At 44.8% G+C, this 22,363-nt stretch overlaps 1 protein-coding gene across 1 annotated transcript in view; it reads left to right on the top strand.

Moving 5' to 3' along the window:
- The window catches only part of Asap (ArfGAP domain of ASAP), a gene marked incomplete in the record, with an annotated part of 838,555 nt that overhangs the window by 556,446 nt on the left and 259,746 nt on the right, over positions 1-22,363 (top strand). Inside the window, 4 exon segments of the mRNA XM_070084261.1 lie at positions 7,264-7,336; positions 13,636-13,781; positions 13,988-14,143; positions 17,787-17,885. Coding sequence (XP_069940362.1) covers positions 7,264-7,336; positions 13,636-13,781; positions 13,988-14,143; positions 17,787-17,885 — 474 coding nt within the window.

Genomic DNA, 22,363 nt, shown 5'->3' with positions numbered 1-22,363 from the left:
GCTTCCATGCAGTTGTTGCTTGCATGCCAGTGGTGGCTTCCATGCAGTTGTTGCTTGCATGCCAGTGGTGGCTTCCATGCAGTTGTTGCTTGCATGCCAGTGGTGGCTTCCATGCAGTTGCTGCTTGCATGCCAGTGCTGGCTTCCATGCAGTTGTTGCTTGCATGCCAGTGGTGGCTTCCATGCAGTTGTTGCTTGCATGCCAGTGGTGGCTTCCATGCAGTTATTGCTTGCATGTCAGTGGTGGTTTCCATGCAGTTGTTGCTTCCATGCCAGTGATGGCTTCCATGCAGTTGCTGCTTGCATGCCAGTGATGGCTTCCATGCAGTTGTTGCTTGTATGCCAGTGATGGCTTCCATACAGTTGTTGCTTGTATGCCAGTGATGGCTTCCATACAGTTGTTGCTTGTATGCCAGTGATGGCTTCCATGCAGTTGTTGCTTGTATGCCAGTGATGGCTTCTATGCAGTTGTTGCTTGCATGCCAGTGATGGCTTCCATGCAGTTGTTGCTTGTATGCCAGTGATGGCTTCCATGCAGTTGTTGCTTGTATGCCAGTGATGGCTTCCATGCAGTTGTTGCTTGTATGCCAGTGATGGCTTCCATGCAGTTGTTGCTTGTATGCCAGTGATGGCTTCCATGCAGTTGTTGCTTGTATGCCAGTGATGGCTTCCATGCAGTTGTTGCTTGTATGCCAGTGATGGCTTCCATGCAGTTGTTGCTTGTATGCCAGTGATGGCTTCCATGCAGTTGTTGCTTGTATGCCAGTGATGGCTTCCATGCAGTTGTTGCTTGTATGTCAGTGATGGCTTCCATGCAGTTGTTCCTTGTATGTCAGTGATGGCTTCCATGCAGTTGTTGCTTGTATGCCAGTGATGGCTTCCATGCAGTTGTTGCTTGTATGCCAGTGATGGCTTCCATGCAGTTGTTGCTTGTATGCCAGTGATGGCTTCTATGCAGTTGTTGCTTGTATGCCAGTGATGGCTTCCATGCAGTTGTTGCTTGCATGCCAGTGATGGCTTCCATGCAGTTGCTGCTTGCATGCCAGTGATGGCTTCCATGCAGTTGTTGCTTGTATGTCAGTGATGGCTTCCATGCAGTTGTTGCTTGTATGTCAGTGATGGCTTCCATGCAGTTGTTGCTTGTATGTCAGTGATGGCTTCCATGCAGTTGTTGCTTGTATGCCAGTGATGGCTTCCATGCAGTTGTTGCTTGTATGCCAGTGATGGCTTCCATGCAGTTGTTGCTTGTATGCCAGTGATGGCTTCCATGCAGTTGTTGCTTGTATGTCAGTGATGTCTTCCATGCAGGTGTTGCTTGTATGTCAGTGATGGCTTCCATGCAGTTGTTGCTTGTATGTCAGTGATGGCTTCCATGCAGTTGCTGCTTGTATGCCAGTGATGGCTTCCATGCAGTTGTTGCTTGTATGCCAGTGATGGCTTCCATGCAGTTGTTGCTTGTATGTCAGTGATGGCTTCCATGCAGTTGTTGCTTGTATGTCAGTGATGGCTTCCATGCAGTTGTTGCTTGCATGCCAGTGATGGCTTCCATGCAGTTGCTGCTTGCATGCCAGTGATGGCTTCCATGCAGTTGCTGCTTGCATGCCAGTGATGGCTTCCATGCAGTTGTTGCTTGTATGTCAGTGATGGCTTCCATGCAGTTGTTGCTTGCATGCCAGTGATGGCTTCCATGCAGTTGTTGCTTGCATGCCAGTGATGGCTTCCATGCAGTTGCTGCTTGTATGCCAGTGATGGCTTCCATGCAGTTGCTTGCATGCCAGTGGTGGCTTCCATGCAGTTGTTGCTTGCATGCCAGTGATGGCTTCCATGCAGTTGTTGCTTGCATGCCAGTGATGGCTTCCATGCAGTTGCTGCTTGTATGTCAGTGATGGCTTCCATGCAGTTGTTGCTTGCATGCCAGTGATGGCTTCCATGCAGTTGTTGCTTGTATGTCAGTGATGGCTTCCATGCAGTTGTTGCTTGCATGCCAGTGATGGCTTCCATGCAGTTGTTGCTTGCATGCCAGTGATGGCTTCCATGCAGTTGCTGCTTGTATGCCAGTGATGGCTTCCATGCAGTTGCTGCTTGTATGCCAGTAATGGCTTCCATGCAGTTGCTTGCATGCCAGTGGTGGCTTCCATGCAGTTGTTGCTTGCATGCCAGTGGTGGCTTCCATGCAGTTGTTGCTTGCATGCCAGTGATGGCTTCCATGCAGTTGTTGCTTGTATGCCAGTGGTGGCTTCCATGCAGTTGTTGCTTGCATGCCAGTGATGGCTTCCATGCAGTTGCTGCTTGCATGTCAGTGATGGCTTCCATGCAGTTGTTGCTTGCATGCCAGTGATGGCTTCCATGCAGTTGTTGCTTGTATGCCAGTGGTGGCTTCCATGCAGTTGTTGCTTGCATGCCAGTGGTGGCTTCCATGCAGTTGTTGCTTGCATGCCAGTGATGGCTTCCATGCAGTTGCTGCTTGTATGTCAGTGATGGCTTCCATGCAGTTGCTGCTTGCATGCCAGTGATGGCTTCCATGCAGTTGTTGCTTGTATGCCAGTGATGGCTTCCATGCAGTTGTTGCTTGTATGCCAGTGATGGCTTCCATGCAGTTGTTGCTTGTATGCCAGTGATGGCTTCCATGCAGGTGTTGCTTGTATGTCAGTGATGGCTTCCATGCAGTTGTTGCTTGTATGTCAGTGATGGCTTCCATGCAGGTGTTGCTTGTATGTCAGTGATGGCTTCCATGCAGTTGTTGCTTGTATGTCAGTGATGGCTTCCATGCAGTTGTTGCTTGTATGCCAGTGATGGCTTCCATGCAGGTGTTGCTTGTATGTCAGTGATGGCTTCCATGCAGTTGTTGCTTGTATGTCAGTGATGGCTTCCATGCAGTTGTTGCTTGCATGCCAGTGATGGCTTCCATGCAGTTGCTGCTTGTATGTCAGTGATGGCTTCCATGCAGTTGCTGCTTGCATGCCAGTGATGGCTTCCATGCAGTTGCTGCTTGCATGCCAGTGATGTAGTGAATATATCGCCATCAAAATATATAAATGATATTTTACAAAAACATCAGCGTGTGTTTGAACTGTTTTGTGTATTAAAGGTTTGTCTTCAAATATTATATTTTACTGAAGGTATTATTTGTGTTTAGGTTAAATTTGTTTAAAAACATTTTATCTACTCTAAACTAATACCTCCCTGGATGGTTGTTCATACAGTTTTTTTACGGTTACTCACCATGTGTGGTGTTTGTGTATATATGCGAGGAATGATAGCCTCCAGCACCTAGGGTGGGGCGTGTGTGTGTTTGTGTGTGTACTCGCTCACCATTTATGGTTGCAGGGGTCGATTCATAGCTCCTGGCCCCGCCTCTTCACTGGTCTCTACTAGGTTCACTCTCCCTGCTCCATGAACTTTATCATACCTCTTCTTAAAGCAACGTATGGATCCTGCCTCCATTGCATTACTTTCCAGACTATTCCACTTCCTGACAACTGTATGACTGAATACTTCCTAACATTCCTGTGATTCATCTGAGTCTTCAGGTTCCAGTTGTGACCCCTTGTTGCTGTGTCCCATCTTTGGAATATCCTGTCTCTATCTACGTTGTCAATTCCTCTCAGTATTTTTTATGTCGTTATCATGTCGCTCTTCTCTCTCCTGTCCTCCAATGTCATCAGGTCGATTTCCCTTAACCTTTCTTCGTAGGACATGCCTCTTAGCTCCGGGACTAGTCTCGTTACAAACCTTTGCACTTTCTCAAATTTCTTGACGTGCTTGACCAGGTGAAGGTTCCAAACTGGTGTTGCATACTCCAATATGGGCCTGACGTACACTGTGAACAGAGTCCTGAACGATTCCTTACTGAGGTGTTGGAACGCTATTCTTAGGTTTGCTAGGCGCCCATATGCTGAAGCAGTTATTTGGTTGATGCGCACCTCAGATGTGCTCAGTATTATGCTCGCTCCAAGATCCTTTTCCTTGAGTGAGGTTTGCAGTCTTTGGCCACCTAGACTACTTTATCTGCGGTCTTCTTTGCCCTTCCCCGATCTTCATGACTTTGCACTTGGTGTCAAAGCCTGGTCCAGTTGCTGGACCAGGCTTGAAGCCTGTCCAGATCTTTTTGTAGTCCTGCCTAATCCTCATCCGATTAAATTCTCATTACCTTCACATCGTCTGCAAACAGGGACACTGAGTCTATCCCTTCCGCCATGTCATTCACATGTACCAGAAACAGCACTGATCCTAGGACTGACCTCTGTGGAACCCCGCTCGTCACAGGCGCCCGGTCTGACACCTCGTCGCGTACCATGACTCGTTGTTACCTTCCTGTCAGATATTCTCTGATCCACTGCAGTGCCTTTCCTGTTGTACCTACCTGGTTCTCCAACCTTCACTAATCTCTTGTGTGGAACTGTGTCAAAAGCCTTCTTACAGCCCAAGAAAATGCAATCTACCCACCCCTCTTGCCTTACTGCCGTCAGTAGGTTTGTGACACAGGATTGTGTGTGTGTGTCTGTTAATGTTTGTTAACGGCACTTGTACACTTAGATAGACAATTGGCCCGTTTTACGTGCGTGTCAGGCTGCATATATTCAGTAAAGCATCAGATTTATTGGGAACGCTTGAAATTCCTCCTTGGAACGTAGGCGAGAAAAAATACCTTATAATCTACACCTAAAAAATTATATAGGGATTGATCCCAAATCTGCACACACACTTTCATTCCCCATGGAGGTAAGAGGCTTTGCAGACTGTGCAAAAATATCCCCAGTTAGAAGCAGGGGTGTAGTGAGTACACTAAGAAATAACTCAATAAGTGTGAATGGATCAAGACTTCACCACCCTCCTTTCATACATAAGAGGGCTTACCAAGAGACCCCTGGCTGTCTTGGTAAGTTTCTAAAATCAGATGCTGATCAGCCGGGCTGTGAAACATATGTTGGATTAATGCGACTAGCACCAACACCCTGGTTGATCAGGCCATCCTCCAGGAGGCCTGGTCTAGAACCCTGCCGCGGGGACTTAGACCATCGTAATGCACTTTGGTAGACATCAGACAGGCAGACTGAAACACCCTAAATATATTGGGTTGTCTAAGTGAGACAGGGCAGAAATTGCCTGCAGAAGCAATGTAGTTACTGGGTAAGTGCATTCGTAATGATAAAAATTTTGGCCGGCATCTCTTCCATAAATAAAGATGCTTTCTTATCTAACCTCTGTCAACTACTAAACACTTCGTATGGAGCCCAGGACCACCCTGGTGCAGAAAACGGGAATCATGAATATGCACAAGAGATAATTCCCAAGGAACAGGAAGCTTGCAAAAGAAATGATGCAGACAGTGATAATACAACAAGTGACACTCAGAGTCGAGCAGAAAACTCGGATACGACTGTTGATACAGCAGAGTAATACACTAATCACACACAGTTCGTGAAATTAAGTTTCCCTCAATTTTACCTTAAATCCAGAAACGGTACAAACGACGTAAATAAAAGTCGGCGAAAAATCGAAATATGCAAATTCTGCATTTGGAAATACGGAATATCCAGAAGAACGAATGAGCCCTTACAGGTTTGACCATTATCTTACCTCCTGCAGACAATTTCACCCTAAACTATATTTATCGGTAAATAAAATTGTTTATAACAGTCCCGCATACCACTTGAACCAGGAGGTACGAGCCACGTGAGAACTAAACTATGTATAGTATTATTCACAACCATTATTAAGACATCAGAGATTGTATTGCTAAGAAGTAAGATTGACAAATAACAAGAATATATCACCTCCTCGGAGCCATGGAAATAAAACCAATGGCGGCCCCTTCATAACTGGATATTAGTGTCAACAAAAAGCAAATTCCCAACAAACCAATAATATACATAAATCGATTTTGAAAATATACAAGGCCTTTAGTGTTTTATGGAAGAGGAGCCTGGACACTGGTGTCCTCTCACAGCTATTAATAACCACTGATATTGTCGCACTCCACAAAGGAGGCAGTAAAGCAATTACAAAAGTCTATAGACCAATAACCCTAATTTGACACATCAAAACCTTTGAACGAGTTGTAAGAAGCAAGATTGCCAATCACACGGAATCACAACAGTTACATAATCCAAGGAAGAATGAGTTTAGGACAAGTCATTTCTGCCTTACACAGTTGTTAGATCATTACGATGCAGTTCTGGATGCTAAAGAAGACAAGCTAAGTGCTGATGTAGTGCACACTAATTTTACAAAGGCGAAAAATGGCGTATTTTTTGAATGAATTTTATTACAGTATATAATTTTGTCTAAATTTCATTGACATTTTGAAATGGCGTTTATTTTTAGTTATTCATGCCCCTATTAACGTAGACAAGAGATCTTAAGCACCATAATGTATGCCATTTCTCTCAACTCCCTTCCCAAGACAATAATACTGACGGTTGCGTTGGCAGTAAGCTTGGACGTGTGGGAGTTGCTTCTGCATCCCATATGACTACACTCTCCTAAGAACCTGTATCCAAAGAGATGTACTCCGGGTTGAGTACTGTACCTACCTAAGAGATGTACTGAGAGCTGAGTACTGTATCTACCTATAGTGTGGTGTATCTGTTTCTTTCTCAGTGGCTTGCGTCTTTGTTTACATGCTATTGCTAACAAGTTAGTTCCTGTGTTTACTATGTGCTACACTGCTATTATTGTTGTGATCGAGGCACCATGGTTCTCCTGCCTTTTTATGATGCTACATGTATTTATGCTTTATATATCATCCCATATATATTACCGATGGTGGTTTATTTTTGTGAACTGGGTGTTTGTGGGATGTGGATGACTCACGAAATCGTAATCACACGATTGCAAACAAACCATACCACGGGTGGGGTTTGAACCCTCAGTCAGTCTCTCTCCAAACTCTGGCCCAGTGGCTTACGCGATGGTCTGGAGCTTTGAGAGACTGACCACGGGTTCAAACCCCACCCGTGGTATGGTTTGGGATGTGGATATTTGTGGGATGTGGATGTTACCTTTTTAATAAAATATGGCTGAATCATATATTCTATGTTTGTAATCAACCTTCTGTGTTCCACCCAGTTGGTTCCTTCTAGTCTCTTCCATATCCTCCCCACCCCTTACCTGTCTCTCCTACATCTTTCCTCCTTCCCCCTCTCTCTTCCACTCCATTCTCCTCTCCCACCATCCTCCCCTCTTCCTATTCCCTTATCCTCCTCCTTCTTCCCCCCTTTCTTTAGCTTCTATATCTCAGGCTATTTATGTTAAATTGCAGGGACTGGACAAGGACCGCGAGGGACTCACTAAGATGAAGAAGGTAGTCAAGGTGATGCACTCTACTGGCCAAGGTAAGGCGTCCTTCCCTCCTACCTCACGCTACCCTCCATCCCTCACGTTACCCTCCATCCCTCACGTTACCCTCCATCCCTCACGTTACCCTCCATCCCTCACGTTACCCTCCGTCCCTCACGTTACCCTCCATCCCTCACGTTACCCTCCATCCCTCACGTTACCCTCCGTCCCTCACGTTACCCTCCATCCCTCACGTTACCCTCCATCCCTCACGTTACCCTCCGTCCCTCACGTTACCCTCCATCCCTCACGTTACCCTCCATCCCTCACGTTACCCTCCATCCCTCACGTTACCCTCCATCCCTCACGTTACCCTCCATCCCTCACGTTACCCTCCGTCCCTCACGTTACCCTCCGTCCCTCACGCTACTCTCCATCCCTCACGCTACTCTCCATCCCTCACGCTACTCTCCATCCCTCACGCTACCCTCCATCCCTCACGTTACCCTCCATCCCTCACGTTACCCTCCATCCCTCACGCTACCCTCCATCCCTCACGCTACCCTCCATCCCTCACGCTACCCTCCATCCCTCACGCTACCCTCCATCCCTCACGCTACCCTCCATTCCTCACGCTACCCTCCATCCCTCACGCTACCCTCCATCCCTCACGCTACCCTCCATCCCTCACGCTACCCTCCATCCCTCACGTTACCCTCCGTCCCTCACGTTACCCTCCATCCCTCACGCTACCCTCCATCCCTCACGCTACCCTCCATCCCTCACGTTACCCTCCATCCCTCACGTTACCCTCCATCCCTCACGCTGCCCTCCATCCCTCACGCTGCCCTCCATCCCTCACGCTACCCTCCATCCCTCACGCTACCCTCCATCCCTCACGCTACCCTCCATCCCTCACGCTACCCTCCATCCCTCACGCTACCCTCCATCCCTCACGCTACCCTCCATCCCTCACGCCGCCTTCCATCCCTCACGCTACCCTCCATCCCTCACGCTACCCTCCATCCCTCACGCTACCCTCCATCCCTCACGCTACCCTCCATCCCTCACGCTACCCTCCGTCCCTCACGCTACCCTCCGTCCCTCACGCTACCCTCCGTCCCTCACGCTACCCTCCATCCCTCACGCTACCCTCCATCCCTCACGCTACCCTCCATCCCTCACGCTACCCTCCATCCCTCACGCTACCCTCCATCCCTCACGCTACCCTCCATCCCTCACGCTGCCCTCCATCCCTCACGTTACCCTCCATCTCTCACGCTCATCCCTCACGTTACCCTCCATCCCTCACGCTACCCTCCATCCCTCACGCTACCCTCCATCCCTCACGCTACCCTCCATCCCTCACGCTACCCTCCATCCCTCACGTTACCCTCCATCCCTCACGCTACCCTCCATCCCTCACGCTACCCTCCATCCCTCACGCTACCCTCCATCCCTCACGCTACCCTCCATCCCTCACGCTACCCTCCATCCCTCACGCTACCCTCCATCCCTCACGCTACCCTCCATCCCTCACGCTACCCTCCATCCCTCACGCTGCCCTCCATCCCTCACGCTGCCCTCCATCTCTCACGCTACCCTCCATCCCTCACGTTACCCTCCATCCCTCACGCTACCCTCCATCCCTCACGCTACCCTCCATCCCTCACGTTACCCTCCATCCCTCACGCTACCCTCCATCCCTCACGCTACCCTCCATCCCTCACGCTACCCTCCATCCCTCACGCTACCCTCCATCCCTCACGCTACCCTCCATCCCTCACGCTACCCTCCATCCCTCACGCTACCCTCCATCCCTCACGCTACCCTCCATCCCTCACGCTACCCTCCATCCCTCACGCTGCCCTCCATCCCTCACGTTACCCTCCATCTCTCACGCTACCCTCCATCCCTCACGTTACCCTCCATCCCTCACGCTACCCTCCATCCCTCACGCTACCCTCCATCCCTCACGCTACCCTCCATCCCTCACGCTACCCTCCATCCCTCACGTTACCCTCCATCCCTCACGCTACCCTCCATCCCTCACGCTACCCTCCATCCCTCACGCTACCCTCCATCCCTCACGCTACCCTCCATCCCTCACGCTACCCTCCATCCCTCACGTTACCCTCCATCCCTTACGCGTAAACTTTCACCCGAAACACTGGGTTCACTGTGTATAAATTTGTATGGCCACCTTGCAACCTTTATTATAGTATTACTCTTGTACAGAAGTGTTAAGTCACAAGGATCATACTGCGCATGCTTGATGGGAGGGAGGGATGGGGTGTAGTTAAAATTTATTCAAAGTTTTTTCTCTATAAGGATTACAATGCTGAGTTTACAGAAATTTGGTTATTGTGTGGTTTACATGTAGTAAAATTGTGATTACAGAGTGTACCACTAGAACGCTTAGCATGGCTAGGCATTTCGGGCATACTTAGTTTTATTCTTAATTGTAAAATATTACAAATTATGAGGTAAGTTGGTATTATGGCTAAGTGACTAGATACTAGTTTGTGAGTTTAGCAATGTGAATGCTTTTGTTTTGGCACAGTACATAGTTTCAGTATTGGAGTATCACAGGATTCATTATTTTAAGATTGAGATTAATATTTCTGTTTATGGTCAAATGAGTGAGTGAGTGTAAGTGTGAACCACCAGGTGGTATTCGTGTAGTTAGTTGACGGGGTGTATCAGGGAGATAAGATGTTTTCTAATGGTAGTTTTGAAGGTGATGAATGTGTCTGCAGTTCTAGAGTTCTCAGGTAGGGTATTCCAGATTTTAGGGCCTTTGACATACATTGAATTTTTGTAAAGGTTTAGTCGGACACGGGGAATGTCGTAGAGATGTTTGTGTCTGGTGTTATGCCTGTGAGTTCTGTCACAACTATCAAGAAAGCATTTTAGGTCAAGGTTGATATTAGAGTTTAAGGCCCTGTAGATGTAGATTGCACAGTAGTAAGTGTGGATGTACTGAACTGGGAGTAAGTTTAGGTCTATGAAGAGTGGGGGGGTGTGTTGCCAGGGATGGGATTTAGTGATTATTCTTACTGCAGCTTTTTGTTGGGTTATTATTGGCTTTAGGTGTGTTGCTGCAGTTGATCCCCAAGCACAAATAGCATAGGTGAGGTATGGATAAATAAGTGAGTGGTATAGTGTGAGAAGGGCATTTTGCGGCACGTAGTATCGTATCTTGGAGAGGATCCCAACCGTTTTGGATACTTTTTTGGTTATATGCTGGATATGGGTGCTGAAGTTCAGGTTGTCAAGGTATAAGCCTAGGAATTTTCCCCCATTATTTCTGGTAATTAGAGTGTTGTCAATCTTAATGTTAATTTGTGCATCTCCTGCTCTGCTACCAAACATAATATAGTAGGTTTTGTCAGTGTTAAGCGTAAGTTTATTGGCTGTCATCCAAGTCGATATTTTGATCAGCTCCTCGTTAACAATGGTGTTGAGGGTGGCAAGATTAGGGTGAGAGATGACATAAGTCGTGTCATCAGCAAAGAGAATGGGTTTCAGGTGTTGGGATACGTTTGGAAGGTCATTGATGTATATGAGGAAGAGCAGGGGACCAAGGACACTTCCCTGCGGAACTCCAGTATCAAGTGGCCGTGTTGCTGATGCTGTGTCTTTAATGGTGACGTACTGATACCTATTAGTAATGTAAGATTTGAAATAAGCAAGCGCATGGCCTTTTATACCGTAATGATCAAGTTTGTGGAGTAGGATGTCGTGGTCTACTGTGTCAAAAGCTTTTCTTAGGTCAATAAAAATTCCTAGTGGATATTCCTTATTTTCCAATGCTGTGTAAAGCAGGTCTAGCATTTTTATGATTGCATCATTAGTGCTTTTATTTTTCCTGAATCCAAATTGGCAGGGGTTGAGTATGTTTTGAGCCGTTATAAATGAATACAGTCTCCTGTGCACGAGTTTCTCAAAGATTTTGGATAGCAATGGTAAGTTAGATATTGGCCTATAGTTGTTTAAGTCTGTGGGGTCACCACCTTTATGTATTGGTGTAACCCTTGCCATCTTGAGTAGTTTCGGGAAGGTGCTAGTCTCTAGTGACTTGTTAAAAAGTAATGAAATTGCATGCGAAAGGACATGGGCCGCTCGCTTGTACAGTAATGGTGGGACATGAGACAGATTCCCCGAGTTATTTTTAAATGACTTTATAATCTCAATGACTTCCGTGGGCTCAGTTGGTGCAAGATAGAAGGAATTAGGGAAATTCCCATCTAGGTAGTCCCCGGCATGGGCATTGGTATGTGGGATTTTACTGGCGAGATTAGATCCTATGTTTGAGAAGAAGTTGTTTATCTTGTTAGCTGTGTCAGTGGGATGTAGTGGTGTTTCATTAGGTATAGTTAGGACAATATTCTTGGTTTTTCTCAGTTTGTGGGTCCCTAGAATCTGAGAGAGTGTTTTCCAGGTCTTTTTTATATCTCCTCTAGTGTCTGTGAATCTACTGGAGTAGTATAGTTGTTTGGCTTTCTTTATTACTTTGGTGAGAGCTGATGAATAGTGTTTAAGAGTATCTTTGTGTATTAAGCCCTGTCTATATTGCTTTTCATATTGGTGTTTCTTGTCAATGGATTTCAGAATGGTGCTGGTTAGCCATGGGCAACCAAGTCGTTTGTTTGTGATCTGTTTTGTTTTTATAGGACAATGTTTGTTGTATAGTCTAAGTAATTTGTTAAGAAAAATGACTGTCCAGTCATCAATACCATTGGCCTTGGAGAATTCTGTAGGCCAATCAACAGTCTCTAGGTCAGCTGTGAACTTCCTTACTGAGGCCTCGTCATGGAGTCTAAATGAGACTTTGTTGTATTCAAGTGGTGGTTTACTAATGTTTGTTAGGAGGAAGGTAGGGTAGTGGTCTGTAGTGCTATCTGTGATTATCCCTGATTTAAGGGGGGCTAGTATATTGGTCCATATGTGGTCTATTATGGTTGCACTTGTCTCAGTGAGCCTGGTTGGTTTAGTTATTGTTGGTATGAGAAGTGTGTTGTTCATATTGTTGATGAAATCAGTTACAGGCTGATCATCTAGTAAGCCAAGGTTGATGTTGAAGTCTCCAGCTAAGAGAAGGTGGTGCTTATTCATTTGTCTGTTTGTTATTAGTGACTTTAATTTCTCACTGAAATTTGGGATGTTTGTGTGAGGTATCCGGTAAATGGCACCGATTGTTATAGGCGTCTTAAGGTTTTTTACAGTAAAATTAGCAAAAATGTATTCCCCATATTCATCACTAAAGCAAGTGGTGCTAAGACAAGATAATTGGTTAGAGTAATAGATTGCAATACCACCCCCAACTTGGTTTGGTCTGCAGTTGTGAATTGCTGTGTATCCTGGTAGAGGGTAGATATCTATTGTGTCCTGTTTAAGCCAGGTCTCAGTAAGAATAATGCAGGAGAAGGGTGTCTTTAGTGATTCAAGGAGTGCTAGGAGGTCATCATAGTGTTTGCTTAAGGACCTGATGTTGTAGTTAAGTACTGATAGACTTTTAGCATTGTTTAGGATAGTGGTGGCTTGTGATGCTGTGTAATAAAGGCAGTTACTTTCCAATAGGTTTTGATTGGGTGTCAGATTATGGAGGTTTAGATCAGGGTCAACGTGATCAATCATCTTCTAGGTTTAAATTATGGTTATTTATATCCTGAGTTGTGTGTTGAGTTCTAGTACTGATATCTGTAGTGGTGGGAAGTTTGGACAAGTATATAGCTAGAGTATTTTGGTCATTTAGGGTATAGTCACTACTACACATAGTGAAGTTGATGTTGTCTATGTGTTGTGCTGGAATGAACTAAAGTACTACTAGGTATAAACTAGTAATATAAAAATACAAATTAAAAATAGAACAAGACTCTCACTTGTAATTGCACTAAGGTCTAATAATGACTTTTGTGGAGTCTATGTTTTGAGCTAGAATGAGCTAAAGTACAATAGGTTTAATCTAATAATATAAAAATACAAGTTAAAAATAGCACTAGTCTCTCACTAGTAATTGCACTATGGTCTAATATATCAAAGAAAGGGGAGGGCAGCTCCCTTTCTTTGGATCAAGAGCCCATCAGTAGCTTCAAAGAACCTCCTTGTAGGGCCTTGCAAGCACAAATAAGTACGTAGCCTTTCTTAGAATATGTTCCTTGTATTATATAATGGCCAAGTGTACCTGCATTTCAGAATTTCAAGTTGATATAATGTTGCAGATTTTGTGGCCTGAGTATCATATTTTATCTACTATCGAGCACGTTGGCGCAATGTTGCAGGATAAAATGGCTTAAACGTTGCCCCAATAAAAACTTGCTCTGCAGCTTGTCTTTGTATTGTTATGTTGCAGGTTACGTCGGGTCGGAGGTGGACATGAGCGATGCCCTGAGGAAACTGGGTGACACAGGTGGTAGACCAGAGGACAAGGCGCTGGGTGAAGCCTTCCACAAGTTTGCAGTGGTCATCAGGGAACACTCTCAGCTCCTGCAACAACTGGTAACCCTCATATTGATAAATAAGTTTTTCAACGCTAATTGCATTTAGGACTGCATTTATAAATTTAAATTCGTTTTCAGTATCATATATTCCTAACTAGTTGTCTAGTCCATACTAGTACATAATTTAAAAAGAAAATCATTTAATAGTTCTAAATTTAATATCTATTCCATTTTCATGACTAAAACTGTAGGTACTGTTTTCAGATCACTAACCAACGAAACAACTTGCTACATCCCCTGGACAGCGTGTTGAAAGGTGACCTTAAAGGTGTTAAGGGAGACCTCAAACAACCATTTGAAAAGGCGGCAAAAGTTTATGATGCTAAGTTTGCAAAGATTGAGAAGGAAATGAAGCAACAAGTAAGTCAAAGCATTTATTATTAAGATTAGAATTCCTTACTACTACTTATTTCATAATAGTGTCATTCATTTAGTGATCCCAGGGACGTATCCTACCAACCTGGAGGGTATTCCGGGGATCAGTGCCCCCACAGCCCGGTCCATGACCAGGCTTCCCAGTGGATCAGGGCCTGATCAACCAGGCTGTTACTGCTGGCCTCACATAGTCCAACATATGAACCACAGCCTGGCTGATCCGGCACCGAAAGTGTCTGGCCACCGCCCTCTTGAAGGCAGCCAGAGGTCTATTGGTAATTCCTCTTATGCCTAGGGGGAGGATGTTGAACAGTATTGGGCCCCAGACACTTGTTGTTTTCCCTTAGTGTACCAATGACACCTCTACTTTTCAATGGGGGGTATTTTGCACCTTCTGCCCAGTCTTTTGCTTTCGTAGGGAGTGATTTCTGTGTGCAGATTAGGAACCATTCCTTCTAGAATTTTCCAAGTGTAGATTATGATACATATATCTGTCTCGCCTGCATTCCAGCGAGTACAAGTCAAGTGCTTCCAAGCATTCCCAGTAGTTAATGTGTTTAACCGAGCTAGCATGTGGAGTAAAGGTTCTCTACATTCTCTAGATCTGCAATTTCACCTGGCTTGAATAGAGATGCTAATGTACGTACAGCATTATTCCAGCCTAGAGAAAATAAGTGGTTTAAAAAGGACCATCATTGGCTTGGCATCTCTTGTTCTGAACCTTCTCATTATCCTATCATTTTCTTTGCAGTTGTGATTGTGGCACTGTTGTGGCCCTTGAAATTGAGATCATTAGACATTACCACTCCCAGGTCCCTCACATTACTTTTCTGCTCTATTGTATGAGTAGAGTTTGTAGTACACTCATTTCTAATTATCTCTTCCAGTTTTCCATAACGAAGTAGTTGGAATTTGTCTTCAATGAACATCATATTGTTTTCTGTTCCCCATTGGAAAACTTGGTTTATATATTCTTGGAGGTTAACCGTGTCCTCAGTGGATTACAGTCTCATGAAGATCTTAGTATCGTCTGCAAGGATGACATGGTGCTTTGGATTACATCTGTCTGTGTCTGATATGAGAATGAGGAACGGGATGGGAGTGAGTACTGTGCCTTGTGGAACAGAGCTTTTTACAATGGCAACTTCTGATTTAGCCCTGTACATGTCTTTAGGCCGATTGACCTAAACTGTGTAAGTCCCAGATGCTGTACCTCAGTAGCTTCAAGATGCAGATAGGAACTGCATCTCAGCTCTCAAAAGACATAAGAGCTATAATTAAACCCTCCAAAGAGGTTCAGAAGCTATAGATCAACATCATTGAGAGTATAGACTTGAAGTACTGTATATAAGGTTCAACAAAACGTAGGTGTTTGGCCCTCTTCCTCCTTGAACAGGAATCGTCACTGTGAAACGAATCTGTCGACTGAGGATTGGGCTCGTGCATCTCACCCATAGCCACCTGTTAGCTGGTTCTCCCATCCCCACACCATCTCTCTCTGTGTAGCTTGTAACATGCCAATGACTGTGGATCACATGTTAACGGGTTGCCCACAGCTTAGGCCTCTCCACCTTTATCCCTTTGACTGTCGCAACCCCCAATCCTGAGGTGTCTCCTGGTGTCGAAAAATTAAAAAAAAAATTATTTTTTCTTATGAAATGACAGAGAATCATTTCCCGATTGTAATGACACCAAAAAAACGAAATTTGATGGAAAACTGACGGAATTATGCTCTCGCGAAGTTAGCGACCTCGGCGCTGTTTACAAATCGGCGATTTCGCCCACTTTGAGCCCTATTTTCGGCTAATTCCATTGTTCCAGTTGCCCAAACTCATAGCAATTTCTTTAGAACTCCATTTTTTCTATCGATTGAATACAAGAAACTGTCCATTTACCGATTTCAACTACCTAATAATGTGGTCAGAAATTTGCAATTTGGCCAATTTCACGAAAATTAAAAAATATGACAATTTCAAAATAAGGTCCAGAATGAACAATGCAGACATTCCTGGCTCTAAAATAATATTTTCTTTGCTCATCAGTCATGTCTCCAGGCCTCTCTGATATTACTCTTGCTTTCTATTTTGAATTTTTATTCAAACAAAAAATAGAAGACTTACTATTATGCAGACTACTGCAATACTGTAATAATTGTATAAATAACATCAACCCATTTATGACTGCATATTAGAATGGCTAGTTGGACATTTATTGGACAATGCCATCATTTGTTTACTTTTGAACATTGGCAAAAATCAAACATTTCCCCTACTTTGAGCTCCATTTCTAGGTTCTTTTTATAGGAAAATCACTCAAAATCACCTCTATTTCTATAATATGTTTTCCATTCTATCAAATGAGACCAAGAAAACGAGAATACAACCATAAATACTATACGAAAATAGACCACAAAGTCGGCATTTTAATTAAAAAAACGGTCGGAGTTTTTTTTTCTCATTATGCACTGCATGCTCCAGGATTTTTTTTATATGGTGCACACTGACCACACAGACCCATTCTCTCACATGTGGGCCTACCAGCTTTCTCCTGCTTGATTTGAAGCCGCTAGAATTTATGAGTATATATACGTCAAACACGGTACCTCGTAAGACGTATATATACGGCCGCGACAGTCAAAGGGTTAAAATGGTTTATATAATTACTGAGGTGCCTGTAGGAACCTTTGTGAACAAAATGGAGTCTTTTGACATAAATAATTTAATGGAGTTTTAATTGATGCTGATTATTTTAACTTGGTATGATAGTATTTATTCGTGTTGTGCATTTTATTCACGTCTCTAGTTTTATGGTTTGTTAATTTTGTGTGTGTTGTATATCATGTTTTTTCTTCACTGGTTCGAGGGCAGGGTGACCTGCTTGGTTAAAATGCTTTTTAAGTATCTCAGCTACTAGCTACAACATAGTACCAGCAACTGGAGTTCAGGCACAAAATATACAGCAACACTTTCAGAAAATATTTTTTTTTTAAGCTTAACAATCGTGTAAGAAAAAGTGTTCCTTTTATACAGCCTCTCCTCACTTAACGATGGAGTTCCGTTCCTAAGACCTCATTGGTAAACGAGCACATCACTAAGTGAGGAGAGGCTGTATATATTTTTTGAACATTTGAAATTTGGAAAGTCAGCCTCCAGCATGGCTGTCATGCTTCGGGAGGGCAGGAATGGTGCCTCAAAGATTTTGGTAATAAAATTCTCAACTTTTTACTTACAAAGCCCAATAAAGGGGAACCTATCTTTAGGTTAAAATACATTTTCACTAACAATTTGAAGCCAATAAAAGAGGCCTTATCAAGTAATCACACAAACCATCATGAAAAATTTTTTCACAAAAAATAACAAATTGGAATGAATACAGTGCAAACTGACTTTCCGTTAAGTATGATGCGCCATTTTCAGTAATTTGAAGCTGAGCAAAAGATGCCTATCTGGGCATTTGAGAATCTGTGGTCTATTGTTTGGAGAGTTGGTCACAAAATAAATAATCACAATATTCTAGTGTGAGAATGTTTTGTTATGCTGTTCCTAGAACCTAGAATATCCTCTAGTGTGAGAATACCTTTGTATGATTGTTGTACTTAAGTTGATAATTAAATATGTTTCTCATGCAGGCCAAGGAAGCTGGCTTTTTCAAGTTAGAGGTGGATGCTGCCGAGATTGCTGAGGAAATGAGCAAAGAACGTAAGATGTTTCAACTTCAGATGTGTGATGTAAGTATGATATTGCTAACTAGCTGGATATCTATCTATTTCTCTATCTCTCTATCTCTATCTCTCTCTGTCTCTCTATCTCTATCTCTATCTCTCTCTATCTCTCTCTATCTCTATCTCTCTCTATCTCTCTCTATCTCTCTCTATCTCTCTCTATCTCTCTCTATCTCTCTCTATCTCTCTCTGTCTCTCTCTGTCTCTCTCTGTCTCTCTCTGTCTCTCTCTGTCTCTCTCTGTCTCTATCTCTCTCTATCTCTCTCTATCTCTCTCTATCTCTCTCTATCTCTCTCTCTCTCTCTCTATCTCTCTCTCTCTCTCTCTCTATCTCTCTCTCTACTCTCTCTTTCTCTTTCTCTCTCTCTCTCTCTCTCTCTCTCTCTCTCTCTCTCTCTCTCTCTCTCTCTTTTTTTTTTTTTTTTTTTTTTTTTTTTTTTTTTTTTTTTTTTTTTTTTACACAGGGTTTGACAAGGTTAAGGATCCCTAGCTTTATTGACAAACTATTTACAGGTTAAGGATTCCTAACTTTATTGGCAAGCTAAGAGCTATTACCTACATCAGCTCATTTGAAAGCATTTTTATTGTTATGAGACATACAAATAGGGAACAGGATGAAATTGGAGCCATCTGTGGGCCAGCATTTTCATTTGATCAACTAACTTTATCTCGTTGACATCATTATGCTGTACGAATGTGTTCCATACTCGAGTCATCCTGGAAATAAGTGATCTCAAATCTATCTCTCTCTCTCTCTCTCTCTCTATCTCTATCTCTCTCTCTCTCTATCTCTATCTCTCTCTCTCTTTTTACACAGGGTTTGACAAGGTTAGGTTAACTTTATTGACAAGCTATTTACAGGTTAAGGATCCCTAGCTTTATTGACAAGCTAAGAGCTGTTACCTACATCAGCTTACTTGAAAGCATTTTTATTGTTATGAGACATACAAGTAGGGAACAGGATGAAGTTGGAGCCATCTGTTAGCCAACATTTTCATTTGATCAGCTGACTTTATCTCGTTGACATCACAATGCTGTACGAATGTGTTCCATACTCGAGTCATCCTGGGAATAAGTGATCTCAGATGAAGTGACGTTTTGGAGAAGAGTACAGCCAAAGTGAAGTTGCTGCTTTCTGCCCATCTTGTGGTATAGAAGCTTGCTTCACGCCGTCCTCAGAGTGGATCCAAGTGTGGTACTTTGACAATATTGGCCTTGTACATAGCAGTAAGGCCACCCACATCCCTCCTGTGTTGAAGGCTCTGCTGAAATGGCAGATCTATCCAGGATTGGTCCAGGCAAGAGTTGAGACATCTTGCTCTGTTCTCTACTCTGTCAAGCACTCGCAGATGAGAAGGGGGGGGGGCAGGCATACCAAGAAAGTGGAGCATACTCAAGGTGTGAACGTACTTGTTTACGAGTTTGGTTATTGTCACATTGTTGCAGGCGGGGTTCATTGATAAAGGCTTCAGAGGCTTCTTTCTTTATTTGCAATATCTGGGTACACAGGTAGTGTGTTTGTGCCCATGGCCCCAAGGGGGGGGGGCCATGTTTGTAAGGGGGAGAGGCGTAGGCCTTGTTGACTGAGTGAAAGCCACTGAGAGAGTGAGAGAGAGGCAAGGGTGGGCAGGCTGGAATGCCCACCAAGAGGCCTGGCCTTTGGTGGAAACTATGGGAATTAGGCGTGTAGGCTCACTGGCTACATTTCGCTTGGCCACCTACCACTTGGTCGACCCTGACCATGACTGGCGGTAAAAACAACTCTATCTCTCTCTCACAGGAACAGGGCACAGAACACAGAATAAAAACATTTACATGTGGACATGAAAAAAAAAAAAGCTACATACAGGGAGGGAAGAAAAAAAAAAAGGTGGGGTGTGCTAAACATCGTGGTCCAAGGCAGTGAGCATTGAGGGGCATCACTGCATGCCTTCCTGTGTCTGGACAGATACTGCAGCACAGAAGATATTGCTGCGGCTGAGCTGTGACATAACAGGGCATGGTCTCCTCTGGAACAGTGAAGCATTCATCGTAGTAGTCGCTGCAGGGTTCACTCATCCTGGGGCACAACCTGATGGTGCTCTCGAGTGAGGCGTCGTCAGTACTCGGCAGCTGGGCAGGACTTCTTCTGTTAAGCAACTCAGGAGGACATTTCTCAATTGGTAGTGTTGCTGGGTCTGTCACTGCCAACATGGAGCGAGTTGTGGCAGGGACGACTCAGGCGAAACATCTGGAAGTTGTAACATCATACACCGTACTGCAGTGAGTGGGCTAGCAGTCAAAGTGACAGCATCTTTGTGCAGGCTGCTCACTGAAGCTGTGACACGAGGCTGACACAGTGCCTGCCAACAGGGTCTAACTGCTGCTTGACGAGTGTCATTCTCTCATCAGTTAGAGTTATAGCAGAGGTTAGTTTAAGCATCCCCAGACTGGTTCTCTACATACAACTGCCTTGAAGATCAGGAGGTGAGGTGAAACAAATCTCGATGGGAATCATAGTGGGTACGATTCTAGAGGGCATCACGAGCAGCGAACATAAAAAGCTCTCTGTACAAGGGGCTCAGACGCTCGTAACTGACGCCGGGGCTGACTGTCAGCTGTCAAACGTGCTGGTCACACTGGGTGACAAGTAACATGAGGTGCTACACAGTGGTCCGGGCGCAGACCTGTGGTCCACACACAGCTGGGATCAAGACCCCACAGGACACATGGAAAACTGTACACACCCACATTGCACATGTGGTACAACATGGCTTAATAGCAAATGATGCTTTTCTGTGCAAAAATCAACACTAAGCTATACATGAACATGTGAGAACACTGACTGGGAGGAATTAACACATGACATATATCTTCTCTCAATCTTCTCGACAACACATATTGCTCACTGTGAAACTAACACTGTTGATCAGGTATGACGTCGTGAGGTAATGTCATGGGGTGACATCGCGAGGTGACGTCAGCAGCATGGTGACAGCAGACATCGTGAGGTGGCGTCAGCAGAAGTTGCGAGGTGATGTCAGCAGACATCTCGAGATGACGTTGTGAGGCTGTCATTGGGTGACATCGCGAGATGTCAGGCAGACATCGTGACGCTGTGAAGTTGGGCAGCATTGTGGGTGCCGTCATGAGGTGATGTCAGTGGAGTGATGCGGCAGCAGTCCACAGCATGTGGCTTGGGACGTCTGGCTAGGTAACCCTTGTGGCTTGTAGGTCCACATGGCTTCGTCCACACGTGGCTTAGTGATCTATGTGGCTTCAAGTGACCTCAGGCACTCGGATACACAGCTCTGGCCAAGAATTCACAGAAAACAGCAGAGAGAGTAAGAGTAATGGTGAGTGGTGTATTGCATGGTGGCATACAGTAGGGCGAGCATGGGTGAGGCAAGGATCGGCCCCTTCCTCCTCTCCCACCCACAAACAAGGGGTGAAACACTCACATTGGATGCAGAAATCACCACAAACTCGCCTCTGACTTGCTGAAATAGCCATGCTGAGCTGAAAAATGACAGCAGCAACATACAAGTGACGCTGAACACATGACTTGAGAAACAGCATGGGGCGCTGTGGCATGGAGTCCCAGGGACGCCACTTAATTTGAGGAAATTCAACAAATTACGGCTAAATCCTGCGTGTACCTGTGTCTGGATGTTGATACGTGCAGACCAGACATCAGGATAATTCGTTGAGAGACGGATGCTTCTTGTGTGGGGTGATGAAGTGAAGACAATTTCATCCCTCTTCCTTCCTCTCTCAGGGCAAACACACTTGCTGTGAGGCACCGCTGTCACCAATGTTTACGAATGATTGACTGAGTTGTTCTGGGTAGTGGGGAGTAATGATTGGCATGCCCACTGAGAGGCCTGGTCTCTGGTGGAAACTATGAGAATTAGGCATGTAGGCTCACTGGCTACATGCTTGTGCCTCACACAGAATCTTGCAACCCCTACTGTCAAGCAGATGCGAGATACAGCGAAGTGCTGTAAGCTTCCTGGCTGCCTTGTTTGCAAGATTTACAACGTGGTTTTTCATGGTCAGTTTGGAGTCAGACTTCTCCCCAAGGATATCAACTTCTCTCTCCATCCCTCTCTCCCTCCCTCTCTCCCTCCCTCTCTCTCTCCACCCCTCTCTCTCTCCACCCCTCTCTCTCTCCACCCCTCTCTCTCTCCACCCCTCTCTCTCTCTCTCTCTTCATCCCTCTCTCTCTCTCTCCATCCCTCTCTCTCTCCATCCCTCTCTCTCCATCCCTCTCTCTCTCTCTCTCTCTCTCTCTCCTTTTTTTTTTTACACAGGATTTGACAAGGTTAGGTTAAAGATCCCTAGCTTTATCAACAAGCTATTTACAGGTTAAGGATTCCTAACTTTATTGACAAGCTAAGAGCTGTTACCTACATGAGCTCATTTGAAAGCATTTTTATTATGATACATAAAAGTATTTTTATTGTTATGAAACATATAAGTAGGGAACAGGATGAAGTTGGAGC

Source organism: Cherax quadricarinatus, chromosome 12 (assembly GCF_038502225.1).
Source record: "Cherax quadricarinatus isolate ZL_2023a chromosome 12, ASM3850222v1, whole genome shotgun sequence".
In the NCBI taxonomy this organism is placed as follows: domain Eukaryota; kingdom Metazoa; phylum Arthropoda; class Malacostraca; order Decapoda; family Parastacidae; genus Cherax; species Cherax quadricarinatus.
Note: the sequence above shows the minus strand (reverse complement) of the source record. Positions and strands in the feature narration are given on the sequence as shown.